This window comes from Dipteris shenzhenensis, chromosome 1, assembly GCF_047967505.1.
Source record: "Dipteris shenzhenensis isolate YYH24624 ecotype China chromosome 1, Dip_SZ_1.0, whole genome shotgun sequence".
Classification (NCBI taxonomy): domain Eukaryota; kingdom Viridiplantae; phylum Streptophyta; class Polypodiopsida; order Gleicheniales; family Dipteridaceae; genus Dipteris; species Dipteris shenzhenensis.
This window is the reverse complement of record NC_141596.1, coordinates 59782775-59803573: the sequence shown is the minus strand read 5'-3', so window position 1 is coordinate 59803573 and position 20799 is coordinate 59782775. Positions and strand designations below refer to the sequence as shown.

The window sequence follows — 20799 nt, the reverse complement described above, 5'->3', positions numbered from 1 at the left end:
CCAGTTTACTCCCCAATCTAGCCTCTACATCCACATCACCTCTTGGATCTATTTTTGCTCCGGTCATGTCCCTACCTTCCATGAGTGTTTCACCTCCTCCTTCCGCTGCATTATCCTTTCCACTATCCCTGTCCTTCCCTGCTCACCCATCATTCAGAGATTCCTCTCTGTCACACCCTCTCTCAACTGCTCTCCCATCATCATTAGCTCCCTCACCTTCTATGTTCTCACCCTCTACATTTGTGTCCATGGTGCCTTTAGCAACAACCCTCCTTTTCATCCCCTATGCTCTCCTAATCTACATTGGCAGCAGTAGTACTTTCAGCACCAGCACCATCCACGCCACCACTATGGTCCTCATCAGAGCTACTTGTCTCGGCCATGCCCTCGCACCCATATGGCCTTACTACTACTCAATCAGCGATGGCTGTAACTACTTCAGGTCCCAGTTTGAGTAAAGGTGTTGCCTCAACCATGTCGGTTGTGAGTTCTACGGTGAAAGGGAGACTTTTTGAACTGCTAAACAAAGTCCACCTAAAAACCCAGAAGGTCAAGGGCCATCTCCATAAAGAGGTGAAGCTCATGTCAGAAAGTTTCTCACAGCATGTAAGGCCAAAGGGATGGAGAACAAGCATGCTTTTCTTCACATCTTTCCTTCCTCTTTGGAGGATGCAGCAGACATGTGGTACAATCAGTTTCGTCCTTGGGCAAACTTGAGGGAGGAATTTCTATGGACCTTCAAGCTGGAAAAGTTCAAGCAGGGATTTCCAAAGTGCATAGTAGACAAAATGCACATGCTAGATCTGCTCTCTGGTGGCTGCTCCTCCCCGTACACCCCTTGCTGCCCTCTCTCAGCCACTCCTTGCCTCCCCTCCCCACCCCTCCCTCCCCTTAGCCCCCTCCCTGCTTCCCCTCTCCCGCCTCCCTCAGCTCCCTACCCGCCTCCCTACCCCTGCTTCCCTCAGCCCCTACTCCCACCGGGCTTCCCTCATCCCCTACCCCTGCCTCCTACCCTCGCCCCTACCCCCGTCTCCCTCAGCCCCTACCCCCATCTACCTCAGCCCCTACCCCCGCCTCCCTCAGCTCCACTTCCCTACCCCCACCTCCTTCAGCCCCTTTCCCCGCCCCTGCCCCTAGCTTCACCCCTCCTCCCTCAGCTCCCCCCCCCCCGCCTCCTAGCCTTTCTTCTCCTCCTCTCTCTACTCCTACTCCCTTTCCTAGCCTCCCCCCCCCCTCCACCTCTCTACCCTTACCGCTAGTCCTAGACTCTCTCCCTCTCATTCAACCTTCTTCATCCCCCTCTCTCCCCTCAGCCTTCACCCTCTCCTCCGCTTTCTCTCTCCTAGTAGCATTCTTACAGACGGAGCTCAACAGTGTTCGAGTCGGCCTTCCCACCTCGATTGACGACGGCTCAGCCTTCAGTCAATCCTCGCCCACTTCCACCGGCCGAAAAAACCATTACATTTTCAAAAGACGAGTTGTAGCAGCTCATAAAAGATACAAATCAGGAGAGTTCGACATCACTCTTTGCTCGCATCCATGGGTCTCACCCCTCCAGGTTACAAGCCAAGGACTGGATGCTGTCCGCATTACCTGGAGAACTTGCATGGCACCTCACAAAAATGTTCGTCTGCTTGGTCAAGGTTTCTTCGAGGTTGTTTTTGACTCCTCGAATGTAGCAGTTACATTGTTTTAGGCTAGTCCCTTAGCACTAAGCTCCGGGAGGATTTTCTTAATGCCCTTCTTGTTGGGATTCGAACCTGTGGAGGAGGATAGCCAGATGATTTCACTCTTTCTCAGATTCCCCGGCCTCCCTCAGGTGTACCATCGACTCTTATCTTCCATTGGAGCCGTTTTTGGAATGGTAACCGGAATTAGAGGGCTCCACATCACTTTTCGCCCGCATCTTTGGGTCACACCCTTCCAGATCATAGGCTAGAGACTGGATGCTGGCCGCGTTACCAGGAGACCTCGCCCCTCACCTAAGGGATATTCGACTTTTGGGACGTGGATTCTTCCAAGTGGTTTTCGACTCCCACGAGTCCACAGCCCTTGTTCTCAAAGCTAATCCCTTGGCTTTGGGTTTGAGGAGGATCTTTCTTTTGCCCTACACCTTGGGCTTCGATCCGGTCGAGGAGGACAGGCAGGTTACATCACTATTCATTAGGTTTCCTGGTCTTCCTCAGGTCTACCATCAACTGCTTGCCACTATCTGAGCCACATTCGGAGTGGTCACGGAGATCCCCTCCCTTCCTGGCATGCCTTCTTCCTTGGCAGAGGCAGTCACTGCAGACGGGGTGCCTCGTGTTAGGGTCATTGTCTCTGACCCTAACATCCCAGATGACCACATTATCCTTCAGCGTCCAGACGGCTCTCTCTTTCGACAGAGAGTCGAGATTTCAGGTAGACAGGACCAGTGCAGGATTTGCAGGACCCTTGGGCACTTTGCTAGAGACTGCCCAAGGAAGAGAAAAAGACCCAAGAGGTCTTCTGGTGCGGCTCCTTCACGTACTACCACGACTGCACCTCCCCAGCACCCTGTACCACGCACTCCAGGACCACCAAGAGCAACAGGGCGCCCTGCTTCGCGCACCCCAGGACCACCAGGGGCAGCAATGCCCGCAGCACACCCAGTACCACAATGGAGAGCTATCAGAGCGGCTCCCTTACCTCAGGAGGAGACTTTTGATCCTGTTCAGACAGACGCCTTCCAGACTATAGAGGTCGATGTTGCTGCAGCCCCAGACACTACAGTTCCACATCAGGAGGGGCCTTTAGATCCACCAGCCCCAGTCACTTTGGTCTCTAACCCCTTGGTTTCTGACCACGAGGGGACTATAGGTACTTCTTCCCCGCAAACTGTTCCTGCCACAGTGAGGACAACCGAGAAAGCGCACGCGCAGATGAGGGCTCCTGATTCCTCTTCACCCCATCCACATGTCTCCTCAACCCCCAGCTCCAGTTCTGCTGATAGAGGCCTGGCAGGTCCTTCTCCCCCATCTTCCACGAGTGCAAGTCTTCTTCGCACTCCTCGGCCAGACTAGCTTATCAGGAACTCTTTTTCGACACTGGCAGATTCGGCGACTTTCATGGATGATGAGGAGTTTGTGCCCTCCACATTAGGGGTCCCGGTCATTGGGATTCCTTCTGACAGGGCCTCCCTTTCAATAGGTGTGGGGATCCTTTCACCTGTTGAGTTTTTTGCCCTTAGCAGGAGTGTTTCGGCCCAGGGGAAGATGGTCTCCTCTACTAGGTCGGGTAAGCCTTTCCATCCAGCATCCTCCTATCGATGAGGATAGTTAGTTGGAACATACAGGACCTAGGCGGAGTTCCACACCGTCGCCGCAGGCAGCTGATCTAGAACCAGCTTCATCCAGGCGTCACTGGAGGTGCTATTGATATCCTTTTTATACAGGAACACAAGCTGGATGCCAGTGATTGTTCTAAGTCTGGCAAACTGCTTTCAGAACATACCTTCTCGTCGCCTGCTATGGGCACAAGGGGAGGTACTTGCAATTCGGTCTCTCTTTCTATTCTCCCCTTGGTTGCTGGTCATGGTATTATCTCCCCTTCTAGAGCTCAATGGATCATTATTTTCATTGGAGGGCGTAAGATTGGTCTTCTCAATCTTTATGCTCCCAACAACAGAGGGGAGCGGATCTCCTTTTGGAAGGAGTTACTCTCTTGGGCCCCCATTGCAGATTCTTGGATCATTGGTGGTGACTTCAACATGGTTGAGTTGCCTTCAGACAAAAAGGGAGGCAGACAGGGTGGAATTCATTCTTTGGAGAGGGCAGCCTGGGATGCCTTTCTCTTTCAGTTCAGTGGCAGAGACACTTGGTTGGATGATGCCTTTCATATTATGCCACAGTCACTCCTGTACTCTTGGTTGAACAGGAGAATACACATGCCCATTCATGCACGGATTGACAGATTTTATGTAGACGATTGGGCACTTGACAGAGGAGGATCTGTATGCATTTCTACTGGGGTTTCAACCTCAGATCATTTTCCAGTGGTGTTGCAGATTCTTGAGCCTCATCGGAGAGTACGCTCTGCCAGTGTCAAGATTCCGGATGCTTTTTATGCAGAGGAGAGCCTCACGGAGGATATTTTATAGATTTGGGTTTCTCACATACAGGGTGGAGCTATCCATCCATCTCAGGTAGCTGCAGCCTTATCCGGAATTAGTGACTTTTATCATTCAGTCACTGATTCTAGGAGACGTGAGATTCTCAGATGTGAGATTGGTATACGCCAGCAGTTAGCATCCCTTCAGAGGGAAGAGCAGAAGAGGCCCACAGCTGCTTGGATTTAGGAGCGCCTTGCTGCAGCAAGGGCTCATTTGCAGACATTGTTGGATTAGAGAGTAGAGTATGCCTTTCATGCACGAGAATCCTTTTGGATTTAGATGGGTGGCAGGATCAACAAACACTTTTTCTCTACTCATGGGCCTAGACCTAGTAGAGATAGTGTTTCGCAGCTTGTTGACTCAGACGGGGTGTTACAGTCAGATCCTGATGCTGTCATGCGTGTAGCTTCAGATTTTTTTGCATCCCTTCTTACTGCAGATCCAGGCACACAGGCCATTGATGATGCGAAAGAGGTGATTTGGCAGTGTATCCCTGTATCGGTGAAGGATGAGATGTATGTTTCTATGGATGCACTTTTCACCAATGTAGAATTCAAGACTGCATTACTTGCCCTTCACAAGGGGAAGTGCCCAGGTTCCGATGGACTTACCCCCTCCTTTTTTATTACTTTTTGGGAGCAAATTGGTGATCACATTACATCAGCCCTGCACGGCGTGTGGGACTCTGGTGAGATGCCGGACTCACTTACAGATGGTCTCATTCATCTCATCCCAAAGGGGGGTAATAGGAATCTTGCATCTCAATGGAGACCCATCACTCTTTTGGGCACTTTTTACAAGATTCTGGCGAAAGCCATCAGTCTGCAACTACATGATTTTTCCAGATTTGATTCATGACACGCAGACAAGGTTTGTGCATGGCAGAAGTATTTTTGATAATATTTTCTCATTTTGGGAGGCCTCAGAATTGGCCATGCAGAGCCGCCAAAGATTGGCCATTCTACTCTTGGACTTTGAGAAAGCTTACGACAGAGTAGACTGGGATTTTTTAGAGGGTACTCTATCTTGCTTTGGTTTTTCAGATGCATGGATTAGAGGAGTATCCTCTCTCTACAGATCAGCCCATAGCCAGTTGCTCATTGGGGGGGTAAGAGGGGACAGGTTTCAGATTTCCAGATCCGTCCGCTAGGGATGTCCTCTTGCCCCGTTTCTTTTTCTGTTTGTGGCAGAAGCTATGAGTATCTACATTAGATCTCAAGCTGATATTTATGGGCTGAGGCTTCCTATCCGCCGGGAAGAAGAGCTCCTGGATATTGAGTTGGTAGATGACACGGCTGTTTTTTTGGATGCCTCCCCCAGGACACTCACTTCCTTTCGGACAGCCTTGGATTTGTTTTGCACGGCTGCAGGTGCACACATTAATTGGCATAAATCCAGTGGTTTTTGGATTTGCGAGGATGACACCCCGGATTGGGGTAATGATATTGGCTTCACTTGGGTACAGAGGGGCTTCTTCGTCAGATATTTGGGCTGCCACGTTGGGGTGGGCATCTCTCCCTCACAATAGTTTACTCCGGTGTTGGACAGCATCAGAAGAAAGCTCCTTTTCTGGAGCTCAGCCAAACTTGACTTGGCCTCCAGGGTGGTGGTGGTTAACCAGGTTCTTCTAGCCACAGCATGGTTTGTATGCTCTTGTTGGTGCCACTCTAGGGATTGTATCAGTCAGCTTAAGAGGCATGTACGAAACATTTTATGGATTGGTCTAGATGGCACAACTGATGTTACAGCTAGGGTGGCTTGGGAGACCTTGATTCTTCCTACAAGAGAAGGGGGTTTGAATATCATCGACCCAGATCTACAGTGCAGAGCTTTACTCTGCAAGTTCGTTGTGAGAGGGCTTATGCCAGGACAAGAGCCTTGGAAGGATTTTTTTATCAGATGCATACAGTCTCGCACGCCCACTTCAGGAGAGGATTGGACACACAGTACTAGATGGGTTTTCACCACAGCCCACCTCAGGTCTCCCTCTTCCCCTCTTATGGTTGCTATCCTAAAAGCATGGGCCAGCTTCAAGAGTACTCTTCGCAAGATTCCCCCATCCACCCTTGAAGAGATTGAAAGGCAGCCTATCATGTGGAATGACAGGGTTTTGGATGAGCTTGGCAGACCACTTGGAGCTTCTCCTTACATGCAGTGGCCAAGATGGGAGAGGGGCCCTGCATCTACAGTGGGAGCATGGAAAGCCTTCAGGAAGCTTCCTGCAGACCAATAGGCCCAGATGGTTCTTCATCTCAGAGGGAGTGCAGGGAGAGTCCAACAGATTGATGCAGCCTTGCCCTTGGATTGGGTGGACACAGATGACATGCCTATTACTTGCTCCACCTGGATGGGGGCATTTTCCAGATTGGGAGTTCCTTTACAGGTGATTGCTTTTCTTGACCCACATGAGGATGCCTTAGTATTTGATGTTTCTTCGGGGGGCAAGCTGTCCAGATCCACAGACGATATCTTGTTGGAGGTACCGTTTCAGCCAGTCAAGATAGTGGGCTTCATGGAGCATGGCTCTCTTTCACAGTGATACTTGGATCCTGACCCGCTTCTCCTCGCCCTTGGCTCATGGAGGCTGTGGCTCTATGGAGGTGTCCCAGTTAAGTTTTTGCAGTGGGACCCTGGGGAATGGGAATGGATAGATGAAGGGCACCGAGAGAAGGGCATCCCCTTCTTTCGTTACACGGTCAGTAATGCCAGGAAATGCTACGACTCGGAGGTTATCTGGGCAGTAGTAGCTCTCTATGAGCGGGTGACGGGCCAGGTCAGGATTGGCACCAGCTGGACCCCAGAGATCACGAGCACTATCGGAGTCAAACAAGGATGTCCCTTGTCACCGACTCTATTTGGCCTCTACATCGACGAGCTCGAGACCACCATCAGGACACTCGAAGGTGCAGGCTGCTCTCTTGCGGAGGCTGTCATCCAGATTCTCCTATACGCAGACGATGTAGTACTACTATCCTCTTCTACTACTGGTCTTCAGCGACACCTGGATGGACTTCAGGTCTTCTGTAATACACATGACTTGAAGGTCAACCTTGGGAAAACCAAGGTGATGATCTTCAACACTTCCAGACCCGCTATGCACCGAGAGCAGTTCCTCTTCGCCGGCGACCTTGTTGAGATAGTTGACTCTTACACATACTTGGGCGTTGTCTTCTCACGCCTGATCTTCACGATGCGCCCGGCCATGCAGGCCAGGATCAGCCGGGGCTACGCTACTCTTGCCAGGCTGGAGCGACAGTGCTACCACTCCCACTTCCAGGACCCACGGACCAAGTCTCTCCTTTTTTATTCTTTGGTCCGCCCAGCAGGCATGTACGGTAGCCCGTGGTGGGGAGCCGACCTTTCAGACACAGAGTGGGCTCGAGTCGAGCGCCTACAGATACTGATGTTTGCTCGGATGATCCGCAGCAAACCATCGGTACCACACCAGATCATTCTAGCAGAGTTCGGCGCCTCACCCCTACAGCTTGATGCGGCTTTCCAGGCTATCACTTATCTCCACAGAGTCAAGGATTTCAGCTCCTTCGCCGACGGTCGCCTCTGCCTACCTTGGCTAGCCCTATCCTCCTCTATGGCCTTATCCGTTGATGGGGACCAGCGATGCTAGTATAGTCGTCTTTCCAGTTGGTTCACCCGACTAGGCCTCGACTTAGACCGGTTGCCTCCTTTTCAGTACAGCCTCGACGCTCCACCATTTCCCCTCTCCCCCACTGACCAGAAGGTCAACCGGCTCATTCGAGAGGATCTGCTCCAGCTCCACACCTGGCGGACATGGTTTCTTCACTCCGAGCTTCCTGTGAAGCTCGACTTCTACCGCCGACACTGCCTCCAAATCTCACAGGAGGGCTTCATCACACCTCCGGGTTACACATAGCTTCATCTACCACATGCGCTCCGGATCTCCCTCGGTTAGTTTAGGGTTTCGTCACACCAATTATGGATCGAGAGTGGACGCGCAGAGGGTATCCCACGAGAGGGCCTCCTTTGCCCACTTTGCGACTTGCAGGAGATCGAGTCGGAGGAGCACTTTGCTTTCAGATGTCCTATCTATTATGCCATTCGAGGCCGGTACCACTGCCTCTTCCGCGACGGATTCGGCCCCCTCCCACACATGCTGCAGTTCTCGGATCAGCGATGCCTAGCTGCTTTCTTACATGAGATGACTCACCACCAAGATACCTCTCTCCGAGCACGGCGACACGCGAAGCACACACAACGTGAGGACACCCAGCGGCCCATCACTGATTTCTTCCAGTCACAGGATACCTCTCCTCAGTCCAGCCGACGATGCGGACGTGAGCGAGAGCCAGAGCCATGACAGCTGCGCCAGCGGACAGACTCACACATCCGGGTCCATGACATCTCGTCTCTGCTCTCTGTCCGCCCCACCGGGGTTACCGTTGCCCTCATCCACAGGGCCACCCGCCGCCCCCGACGACCGACTAGGCTGCGTGACGTCAAAGGCCAATCATCTATTGTAGGGTTTTTTCTAGCCTCTCATTTGACAGCCCCTCTATGATTGGTCTCTGAAGATCACCACCTGCACATATATATTGTATCTCCCCCCTCTGCCCCATTTTTGGTGCCCCCCCCTTCTTTTTTGTATCATCTGGAGGTTGACACATATTTTTTGTATCAGGACTAGACACACCGTCCTTCGTAACCTCTTTTTTGTAGAAACGGTTGGCTGGCCCGTTTTGAGACCGCCACCGTTATGCTCATTGTATCAGTTATCTTTAGTCTCATAGACCTTCACGGTCTCCCGAAGACTTTAATAAACTTTCTTTCTTTCTTTCTTTCTAGGGGTTGAAAGCCTACCAGAGCTCCTCATTGGGAGAACTTTCAGATTTCTGCTGACTTACAGAGAATTTTTTGGCAGAGGCTCTGGAAATCCCACCGGAATAGAAAAATTACTCTCTTCTTTTGGCTTTTTATTCATGGTGGGATAGCAGTGAACCATTGGAGATCCAAGTTCGGAGCTGACCCTTCTTGCCCTCACTGCCTTTCTACTTTGGAGACAATACAGCACTGCCTATGGGATTGCAGACAGGCGAGAATCATATGGAAGGGGATTGCAAGACTTTTCAGCACTTTTGTTCGCCTACCTTTCTATATGACCTGGGGATCAGTGGCTTGGCTTACTCTTTCAGAACCCCAGGTATTTTTTAAGAGACTTGACTCCTCTTGGGCTCTTCACATCCGACGACACCTTGTGGAGTCGTGCTCTCTAGAGGATGTTCCGGCCACTCTTTTCAGGGCTGCTCACTTCTCGGTCGACTCTCCATGGGAGATCAGCTTTTCCTGACATAAAAAACTTTTCCTCCTTAAACAACCATTCTCTTCCTCTGTAGAGAGGCTCCTGTATTCTCACAGCATCCAAAACACACATCGACTAGACTTTGGGCTGCAGCATGTGCTTCCTGATTTTAATCTCTTTCCACATGACACATTGACCATGCCTCAAGCTGTCCAAGCACCCTCTTAACATCATACAACCATCTCTTAAGATGAGTGTGTTTGGTCTTCCAAATACCCAAGATTTGCTTAATAATTAGCATGGCATTACCCTTCACAATGAGTCTCTTCACACCCATATTAATACACAACTTCAACCCTTCATGCAAAGCACCATACTCAGCTTCATTGTTACTATTCACTTTAAGCTGAAAACCCTCCCTTCTAATTTCTCTCCCTTCTGTGTTCAATATCACCACACCACCTGTCTAAAACTCTTCCTGAAAGAACCATCAAAGAACAATGTATATGCATTTTCCAGCCTACTTTCTTCCCTATTATTAATCTGCTCCTCCACTCCCTTCACCAAAATCGGCCCTTCTTTGTAATGTTGCCCTTGTAGAACTTTCAACTAAGAAAGTGAATGTGTACTCCTGCAGTTCAGTCACCCATCTAATCTTTCCCTTTGAAAGTGTAGCATCATTCGACAACTGAGGAAGTGAGGTACAGCTTGTCAACACCACAAAAGGACGGGATAAGAGAAAAGATCTCAATCTCCTACAAGCATACACCAAACTTGCCAAAACCATTTGGGCATCTAAATATCTCCTCTCTGCATCATTCTTTAGCCTACTCACATAATAGACGCATATAACTGGAATTATCTCCTTCCTGCAGCAAAATAGCCCCTATTGCATCAGGCCCAACTGAGGGTTTCACAAAAAAAGTTTTAGTGTAATCAGGAGACTTTACACTTGACACCAGTCCCAATATCCCCTTTACCTCTTCAAATACTTCTCCACACTCTTCAGACCACTGCAAAGGTATCTTGTTTGTTGCTTGCTGTAGTGGATACAACACTTGAGACAGCATGGGTATGAAACGAGATAAATACTTTACCTTCTGTAGGAAGGTATGCAACTGCTTGAGATTCACAGGTGGAGACGACAACAGCAAAGCCTTAACCTTTTTCTGGGTGTGGTTCAATTCCATTTTCAGAAATAATATGACCAAGTACTTTGATACTAGACCTTGTCAAAACGCACTTCCGAGGATTTAATTGCCCTCCACTCTCATCAATCTTCTGGAAAACTTGATCTAGCTTCTCACAGTGATCCTTCCTGTGGCTGTACACACATATATCATCTATAAACACCCTGCAGAATTTATCCAAAAATGAAGCCAAAACCTCATCAATGTTTGCCTGATAATGTGAAGGTCCATTTTCAGCCCAAAAGTCATTTGCTTATAACAATAACATCCCCATGGAGTTAGAAAAGTTGTCTTCAGGAGCAATAAAGATCTGAAAATACCCAGAAAATCCATCACATATACTATACATCTCGTGTCCTGACACTCTGTCCAGTATTTCATCAACGTGAGGTAAAGGATAGTGGTTGCTCCTAGTGACTGCATTTAAAGGCTTGAAATCTACACAAAGTCTCCATTTGTTCTCACCCTTTGGCACAATTACAATAGGACTTGCCGAGTCCGAATAAACTACGGGACAAAAGATTCCAGCCTTAAGCAATTTACTCACTTCCTCTTTCAACACCTCCTTCTGCTCTGGACTTAACTTCCTCATTCTCTGGAACACAGGCTTAGCATTCTCTTTCAAGTCAATCGTCAAAGAATTTCCTCTAAACGCACATATCTCTTCATATGAGGTGATAAACAAATCATGGTACTTTCTCAGCATTCTACAGTAAATCCCCCTCTCCTCCATGGTAAGATTTGGATTGAGTGTTTTCTATGCTATTAACTCCCACAATCATTCTTGAGGATTTCTAGGCTGCATAAGTTTCTCCATTCTCTCACACCTATCTTCTTCTTCCATCTCAATCACTGCTATCACCTTCTTATCCAACTGTAAATCATCTAACTCAACAAAAGCCACATTAGCCTCACTCACTGTGGAAGAGCTACTCTCTTCAGCACTATTCTCTTCATCAATGGTTTCACTCTCCTCTCTTCCTCTCCTTGAATCAGAAATTGCTGCCCTACTAATCATGTCAAACCTCATCTTCTTACCTGAGGCAGTCTGCACAGAGATTACTGCTTTGCCCCAATCATGTATAGCCTTAACTTTCTGCAACCATGGCCTTCCTAAGATCAAAGGATAAGCTCCAAGTCCGGCTGGCATCACATGGCAATCCACCTTACTGCGTATGTGAAACACTTCCACTTCCAGATCATTCACTACACCTAAACACTTAACCCTTGCATGATTTGCCATACGAATCCGAAAGTTAGGAGGAGTTTTAACAGATAGACCCAGCTTCTCTACACAAGATTGAGTTATCACGCATATTTGTGCTCCTCCGTCAATGTACACCTCACCTAATCCTACACCTTTATGCCAACCATCCACTACAAGAGAAATATCAGCAGGCTCAGATATAGTGTTGCAAACCTTTCAGGCTTCATGATGAGACCCTTTCTTCCCCTGATTTATTGCTCATCTCCATTCTTTCTTCAAATTAGGACAAAGTCTAACAAGCTGCCCAAAGGTGATTTCAGCTTTCCGTTTGGAAAGATCACCCAACAAATCATATTCCTGCTGTTCTTCACCCATAAGATAATCATACACTTTATACTTCTTCCTCCGACCTCTTTTCTTCCTTCGTAAGTGAGTATGTAATTGTCTCCTCAGTATGTTTCCCTCTTTTAGACATTGGTTCTGACTCATCATTATGATCTCTCTTCCCCAATGGCATGACCACCCTTTCGTCTTCCTCCAATCCCAAAAGACTCTCTTCTGCAGTTGCTTTGGTAACACCACTAGTACTTGGTTGGCCTGAACTTTTAACTTCAACACCAAAATCATCATCACAATTGGGCAACCCAGTTGGTAGAGTATACATCTTACCACCTTTACGAGGAGGTTTGTCACAGTGGGAGTTGTAGTCTCCCCATTCACCACAGTTGAAGCACTGCACACTCGGTGCAAACATTCTTCGACCACAACCAGCTGTACCTGAAGTGGACGCTCCCGCAGAAGCTGAGCCAATCCATGACTCTACCTCTTCCTCTTTCATTCATCAAATTTAAATTGAGGCTTTTCATCATTTCAGACACGTCATGAATCTAAACGCAACCAAAGTAGTCTCGAGGAACCGCGTGAAGTCACATTCACGGAACTAAAACCTCTCAGAGATCCTCTTCTATACAGAATCCAAGGTATAGGATACATTTTGGCAATTCACCCTCACTGGGCAGCTTCACATGAGCCCACTCATCAGCAGCCACATGATAAAGCAAAGACCATTAGTCATCATGCTTAATAGAACACAGTTCCTCCATGTAGAAATCCTTAGGAAAAACTACCTCATCAACCATAGATGCATCCAATTCCAAAGATAGATACATTGCTGATCTTCCACCACACAAGAACTGTTTTGAGATCAGAAGCAAAAGTGGACTCCCTTCGAAGAAGATGAAGCATATGTACCAATACCCCGCACAATTATCCAAGTACAGAAATTCAAAACAACTCTCTCAACACACAATGAAACAAACTACCAATACTGGAAATCAGGTCAAGCTTCCATACAAGTGACAGAAGTATACGATTAACACGTAGACACAATCTGAAAATGCTCTGGCAGTACCCTCAAATCACTCCATATCAGATCGCACGTTCACCACAGCCTTGTACAAATCTGCCCGTCAGCCATAAGCAACTTCATCATGTCAGTCTCACAACCAACACAAGCAACTGCTGTACACATATGCGAAAGGTGCCTTCTTCTGGCTGCCAACACCTGTGAACCACAGCGCACCCCAAACAATGTATTCTGAGCAACTATGTGTGCCTCTGCCCACACAATTCAACTGCAGCAACCACGTATCCCCATACTTGAGTCTTCTACATAGTAAGCATCGACCAACTCAACAACAAACAAAACACCCGTCACATTGAGAATTAGCGATCAGAATCACAAGGACTAGAGTCAGCGCCATTGATCATATTCATTATGATGAACCCACAGAAGACCTGCCCGTTAGCACTATCCAAGTTCGTCAAGTCGAAGAAGGTTCAGTTCCCTTAGAAATCCTTCTCCACGATCAACGCAGCAACCAGCACGTCAAGAAATCAGCCACACTCCTCATTGTATACCCACAAATCAGGTCTTCCCTTACTTGGTTCAACTTTTCCACTCCATGATTCAGGAGGAACAGCAGCGTACCAGTCTATAGCAGCGAGCAAGTATCTCCATGCAATCTCTACGATGAGCACCTACCACCTCAAGCAAAGCTCCAACTTGAGATCATCTAGCAGAGTACGCTCCAGCATGCTTCAAACACTATGCAGTCGCCCCTCTCTTACATGCAGCCTGTCCTCTTTCTCTTCCAGCCTTCAAACATTTTTTGGCACTCTCTCTTGGCACCCCCACATTGTTGGTTCCAGATGAATCGAGCCACCTCAGCCATAGCCCAGCCATGTCACCAATGCATTAAACCACTCTCAAGAATTTCCCCCAAATCACACCCCAAGCATTAACTGTACCACAATTCTAGGCTTAGGCTCACACATCATTGCCAACATTTAACGCCCGGTTACTCACGGACCAACCACATAATCCACCCATCCTTGACACACATGAAATTTACATGACAACTCTCTTCATCACTTCCCATTGTTCCTGCAAAAATATTTACATTACTCACAACTGAGCTTCAATAAACATGGCTTCTCTGTGGTTAAAACCCATCACAACCCTATGTGTATGTACAAGTGTCTACCTTCCCTTATCTATAGAGTGCATCTTTAAACTGCTTTTTTTGTCTTATAAGCGGCGGGAAGCCATGGCATACAGCATGGTTGAACAGTTGTGCTAGGATCGGGGTCAAGATCTCTTGTCCATGTGCAAAGTACTTAGTGCGTAGTCCCTCATGATCTAGTGATCTCCAGTTATGAAGCCGGAGAAGGGCAGCCCGCACATCCTGTGCAGTAAACAAATGACACGTAGTGGATCTGGGCATAGAGGACATATCAGGTGGTGTCTGACCTGGGACATCATATAGAGAGCATGCATATGTATGCTAGACTGCTGGATCTGTGATGGGGATGGGCGACTTCCCCTCTCACAAGAGCCCTCATCCTGTATTAGGATCTCCTCCGCGCGAAAGGATCTGATCACCTCATCCATCCAGTGTATGTGAGAAAAGCTCACTTCTTACGCCGTGTCACTCGGCGTGAGATCTGTTGTGCCCTGAGTGAAGTCAAGTGTCCCAGTGCTTGCTCACGTGTAAGGTGGGCTCTCATTTTTTCTGCACTCATCGACAACCAGGGGTTTTAGGGCATCTTCCCATCTGGGACACGTGAAGATTGTGTCGTGGTGGGGAAGGATCTGGTGGCAACATCCTGTATCACTAAGACAAGGGTATTTGATGCATGTGCGAGGTCCATCCCGTCTCCAAGTAATACTGGAAGCTCAGAAGCAATGTGGCTCACATACACTAGGTCAAGAGCACGGTCAAAATGGATCTAAACGCGAGTGGGTGGCAGGGGGGCCCTCCTCATGGTTGGCATGGCGACCAATCTTTTTGAGAAGCTACAATCCTTCCTACCAACACTTGCTACAACATGCATGAGTCAATTCATATAGTGAAAAGGACAGCACACCTCCTGACCCCCGTATTCCACTATCTCCTCTCCAATGAGTAACGCCCATATCCTGTCACAAGCGGTGCATCATCTAAGTGCCTCACTAGACAGCTTCAGATGATGGATTGAAATCAGATCACCCACATGGTGCTTAACAGAATGGAGCTCGGAGATAGTCCCACTTGAACATATCAGCACACGCTGTTTGCAATGTTAGGAGATTGGCTGCTTCATCTACATTTCTTATTAGTAGCACCTTCAAGAAAATATAAACGCTTGTATGGGCATGGAAAATCATGGTAAGAGGAGTAGATGATCCATAGAAACACTTACATGTATCTTTTGCTACAAGCACTTTGAATGGACTTCCAAAAAAATGCTTGTCAAGGTACATTGCTGAAATCTCGTATAACCCTGGCTGCTGCACCTTATAAGATGCCTTATATTGTCCCACATCACTGTAAACAAAATTTTGAATAGATGTATTCATTTGAGGTGAAATTGAAACATACAAAGATATATCTTTCACACTACTGGGGTTCCCATAGGAATCAAATAAATAAGCCAATATACTGTTGGAGGTGTTCACACTGGCCATGTGTGACAATCCAAAACCAGTTACATAAGAGTGAGACAAGGCTGCTGAATCTGCAAAACAGAAGATCTTGTTTAAGACACTTGCAAGGACTATAGTACTATTACAAACCAGAAACAAACGACAGTTGAGTAAATTGTAATGTCATAGAAAGGTGCATTTGAAAGACTTGGATATGCAAAATTTGTAGGTTAAGTACAAAATCCATGGAAAGTCACAAATCTAATTCTGTATAGCATAGCTCTAAGATAAGTATAAAACAAGAACACATCTGATATCCATTTTCTGCTCAACTTACAATATTAAATGGGAGAGGACTCTAGATGAATATTGTAATACAAGGAAACTTTTCTGCGTCTATATAATACCCAAAAGTTCAATGAAACTTTCTAACGTTTGAAGGAAAGCCCATGATATGATGAAAGTGAGAGTAAAGCTCGCATCAATACCTACGCTACACCACAGTGATAACTGTTAAAGGTATACACAAAAATGACCAGAGCTAAGATCCCAGCTTGCTGCCTCTAGCTTCCCCTCCCCCTTAGCTTCCAGTTTTTCCTGGTTTCTTCTGTCTATATTTTTGTAGTCAGTGTTGCCCCCCCCCCCCCCCCTCTTCCCTTTTCCGTCGTGATTCTCTCTCATCACACCCCTTGGCTTTTGGCTATGTCTCTTCTTCTTTCATTGAGGATTTCTCTCTGAGCATCATTAAAGCTAGTAGAACCACAGGCCGCCAACAACAGTAGCACAGACATGTTTCAAAGGCAGATATAGAGCAGAACTCCAAAATCTAGCAGATGGCCTTGGTTGGATATATCTATCTCTATTTTATAGAAGGAGAGATCCACACAGGGTCAAATCAGATGGAGGGATCTATCCTTATTGTATTTGCTGATGATGACACACCTCAGCCTCTTTGAGTCAGGTTGCAAAACGCTCTTTATGGTACCTAGCAGTGGTGGCACACATCAGCCAGCTTAAACACAATGACACAGCACATAATAGAGTTGTATGATGAAATTTGCCGGATTTCTTGACTGAGTGAGAGAAGCGATCATTTACTCCATTTTGGTATTTCAGGTGTTGCATCATACTTTTTTCCTAGGTCCATTTTGGTTGTTTGATAGGCTTTCTTTCTTTTGCTTCAGCCCACTGAGGCTTGTATGAGTTTGCTTTTCTGTGCGCTTTGTCCCATAGGCCCGCCAGGTCTCCCGTAGACGTTAATATATCTTTCTTTCTTTCTTTCTCTCTCTCTGTCTCTGTCTCTCCACAGCCTCTCAGCCTCCGCTCCCTCTCTCTCTCCACTGCCTGTCAGCCTCCGCTCCACAGCTCTCCGCTCAGCCCCCCACCCGCTAGCCCCTCTGCTCAGCCTCTCCGCCTCAGCCACCCCTCACCCACTCCGCCTTCCCTCCGCTCAGCCCCACCTCACCTGCTCAGCCTCTCTCTCTCTCTCTCGCCCGCTCTCCCTCACCCGCTCAGCTCCCCGCTCAGCCCCCTCTCCCTCACCCGCTCAGCCCCCTCTCCCCGCTCAGCCCCCTCTCCCCTCACCCGCTTAGCCCCCTCTCCCTCACCCGCTCAGCCCCCTCCCTCACCCGCTCAGCCCCCCCCTCCCTCACCCGCTCAGCCCCCCCTCTCCCCTCACCGCTCAGCCCCCTCTCCCCTCGCCGCTCAGTCCCCCCTCCCTCACTCAGCACCCCTCTCCGCTCACCGCTCAGCCCCCTCTCCCCGCTCAGCCCCCCCACCCTCACCCGCTCAGCCTCTTCGCCTCAGCCCGCCCCTCACCCGCTCAGCCTCAGTCCCTCTCAGCCCACTCCCTCCCTGCGCAAGCCTCAGCCCCGCAAGCCCACTCCCTGCGCAAGCCTCTGTTGGAAGGGAAGGGGGTTTAAGGAAAGTCTTAAACTGCCCCCCCCCCCCCCCCCCCCCCAGTGTGAATAGACCTACAGCAAGTGTCCTTAAAGTGCAGGAAACATAAAACAGAGTAAAAAGGGGCAAAAAGAGGGCAAAAAGAGGCAGTTTTCAGGAAACAGAAAACAGAGTAAAAAGGGGCAAAAAGAGGCAGTTTTCAGCAGCTCCACCATGGCCCTCAGAGGCAGTACTCCTCTCCCCCCCCCCCCGTGTGAATAGACTTACAGCAAGTGTCCTTAAAGTGCAGGAAACAGAAAACAGGAAACAGAAAACAGAGTAAAAAGGGGCAAAAAGAGGGCAAAAAGAGGCAGTTTTCAGGAAACAGAAAACAGAGTAAAAAGGGGCAAAAAGAGGCAGTTTTCAGCAGCTCCACCATGGCCCTCAGAGGCAGTTTTGAGCAGAGAATTCAGCACTTCCAGGAGTAAGGAGATGCCACAAACAAGGAGCTCCACCATGGCCCTCCAAGGAGCAAAAGTAAGCATAGGCAGCAGTACAAGAGCCGAAGAGGCAAGTTCTTCTTTACCCTTAACATCTCCTTCCCCACCACCTCCAACGACCTCCCTTGCCTCCACCCCAACCCTTTCCTACCCACCTACTTTACTCAATCCTCCTATGGCTCCGACCCCATCTCCTTTACTTCCATCTCCCCCATCACTTCCGGTTACCTCCCTTGCCTCAATCCCAACCCTTTCCTACCCACCTCCTCTACTCAATCCTCCTCCTCCCCCTCCTTCAGTTTCACCTCCTCCTCTTGCTCCCGTTCATTCCTCCCTAGCCCTTTCCCTTGCTTATTCCTCCCCTCTCCTAGTCCCTACCCATCCTCTTCCTTCCTCTTCCTCCCCTCCCCTAGTCCCTACCCATCCTCTTCCTTCCTCTTCCTCCCCTTCCCTATTCCCTACCCAGCCTCTTCCCTCCTCTTCTTCCCCTCCCCTAGTCCCTACCCAGCTTCTTCCCACCTCTCCCCACCGACCCTCCCTTTCAGCCCCTTCCTCCCCTAGTGTAGGCTCTTCTTCGGTCCCTGACTCCCTACTTCCTTCTACCGGATCTCTCTCTTCAGGACCTCCATTTTCTGCACCCCTCCTTTACTCACCTTCTAACCCTCTTACCCCCTCATCCTTGTACCCCCTCTCCCCTTCACCCTCCACAGCGGAAGCAGTCCTGGCAGATAATCTGCGCTTGAGAGATTTAGTTATGCAGTGCATGGAGACTTGCAGACTTCAGGGCGCTGCGATTCAGTCTCTCACAGCACAGATACACACACTGACTGATTAGCTATCTACAGTTGAGAGTCGTAGATCTGATCAGGACTCCCATATTCGCCAGCTTCATACCAGAGATATTGATCGGGACATCCAGTTACGGACACATGCAGAGCGCATAGTGCAGCTGGAGGCACGCATTCAGGAGCATGTTGTGGCATGCGATGATCGCCTCCAGCAGCTGCATGTAGCTCCTCCAGCTAGTGCAGTAGTTGAGGAGAGGTTGGCCACACTGCAGACAGAGGTACAGAAGACCTCAGAGTGGGTGGACGTTGTGCGTAGAGCCCCACAGGCCCAGCAGGGCCCAGCAGACCACAGTCTCTGAGACTATTGCCGAGAGTCAGCGGCGAGCTCAGAAGGCCCTCAACATCCGCATCCGCGGAGTTGAGCGATCAGATACGAGATCAGCCATGGATCAGGCGACAAATTTCATATCTGGGACACTCGGAGTTCAGGATCATGGCATAGTAGCTGCATATCGAGTGGTGGGCTGAGATCCAGCACGGCAACCAGCCACTTATCATCAGATTTAGAGATGCTGAGGCCCGTCTCGCAGTATTACGAAGGAGATCCAGATTGAGGGACCATCCACAGATTCACATGGATGAGGACCTTACAGCTCTTCAGTGGGAGGAGCATAGACGTCTCATTGCACAGAGGGATGTTGCCCGTCGTGAGGGCAAGTGGGCCGTGATCAGAGAGGGCAGACTTTTGATAGGAGCTATGCGATCTAGACGAGCTGGAGCCCACAGTTGACGACACGAGGCCTATGGGACACGTAGCCTGCCAAATAGCTTGAGTTTCGCAGTTTGGAACTGTAATGGTTCCCTCACAGCTCAGCCTGGCAACTTACGAGAGGCCTTTTTTGATCAGGACATCCTCTTCTTTACAGAGACCCATGAGAGCCCAGAGAGAGGCTTGCCGCAGGTGACAGGGTATGCCTGGGAGTCTGTCTTTCGACAGCAGACTAGACGATCAGGAGGAGTCAGAGGATCTGGCGGTGTGGCAGTTCTTTATAGAGAGCATCTCAGATCAATACTCACAGTCATGAGGAGAGACCATCGGGCCAGATATCTTTGGGTACGGATCAGGAGACCCCCCCTGAGAGACTTGTTTATTGCAGTATGCTACTTTCCCCCGAGACAGTCTCGTTATGCCTCAGATGGACCAGGACAATCACCTTTTGAGGATTTGTCAGTCGATGTATTGGAGTACTCACGCCGCGGAGAGGTCATCCTTTTAGGAGACTTCAACGCGAGGACATCAGACAGACAGGCAGAGATTTCGGACTTTGCTGAGGATCCAGTCTTAGTTCCAGCTGCCCCAGATGAGAGTTTTCCACGCTTATCTTCAGATAGAGGGGTAGAGGTGACAGATCAGGGACATCGCCTATTGGAGCTTCTCTCATCGCACGGCATGGTCATTTATAATGGACTTCGACAGTGGCCGCATTCATCCACAGCCACATGTTTTCCCTTCGCGGGTGGTGGTACGAGCGTCATTGATTACGTCTTGGGTCCTACGACTTTAATCCCTTTTGTACATAACCTCACAGTCGACCCTTTTATGCCTTCAGCCGATCATGCACGTTTGCACTTTCTTCTTACCCAGATTCCTCATGCCCCCCCTTCTAGACATCATGAGCGTCAGCCATACTATGAGGTTCATTTTGACCACCAGTTTGATGATATTTATAGCCAGCACTTGAGTGGTCTTCTCTGTCCGCACCTTCTCGATGCCCTACCCTCCACACAGGATCGGTGGGACCTTGTACATACCTCCATCATCTCGGCAGCCCACAAGTCCTTCCCCGTCACTTGCCACACAT

The 20799-nt window shown here is 49.0% G+C and overlaps 1 protein-coding gene across 1 annotated transcript in view; it reads right to left on the bottom strand.

Moving 5' to 3' along the window:
• LOC147906132 (uncharacterized) overlaps positions 1-20799 on the bottom strand; it is a 320331-nt gene that overhangs the window by 167313 nt on the left and 132219 nt on the right. Inside the window, exon 15 of the mRNA XM_087386859.1 lies at positions 15549-15863. Within this exon, the coding sequence (XP_087242985.1) occupies positions 15549-15863 (315 nt within the window). The remainder of the gene's footprint in view (positions 1-15548; positions 15864-20799) is intronic.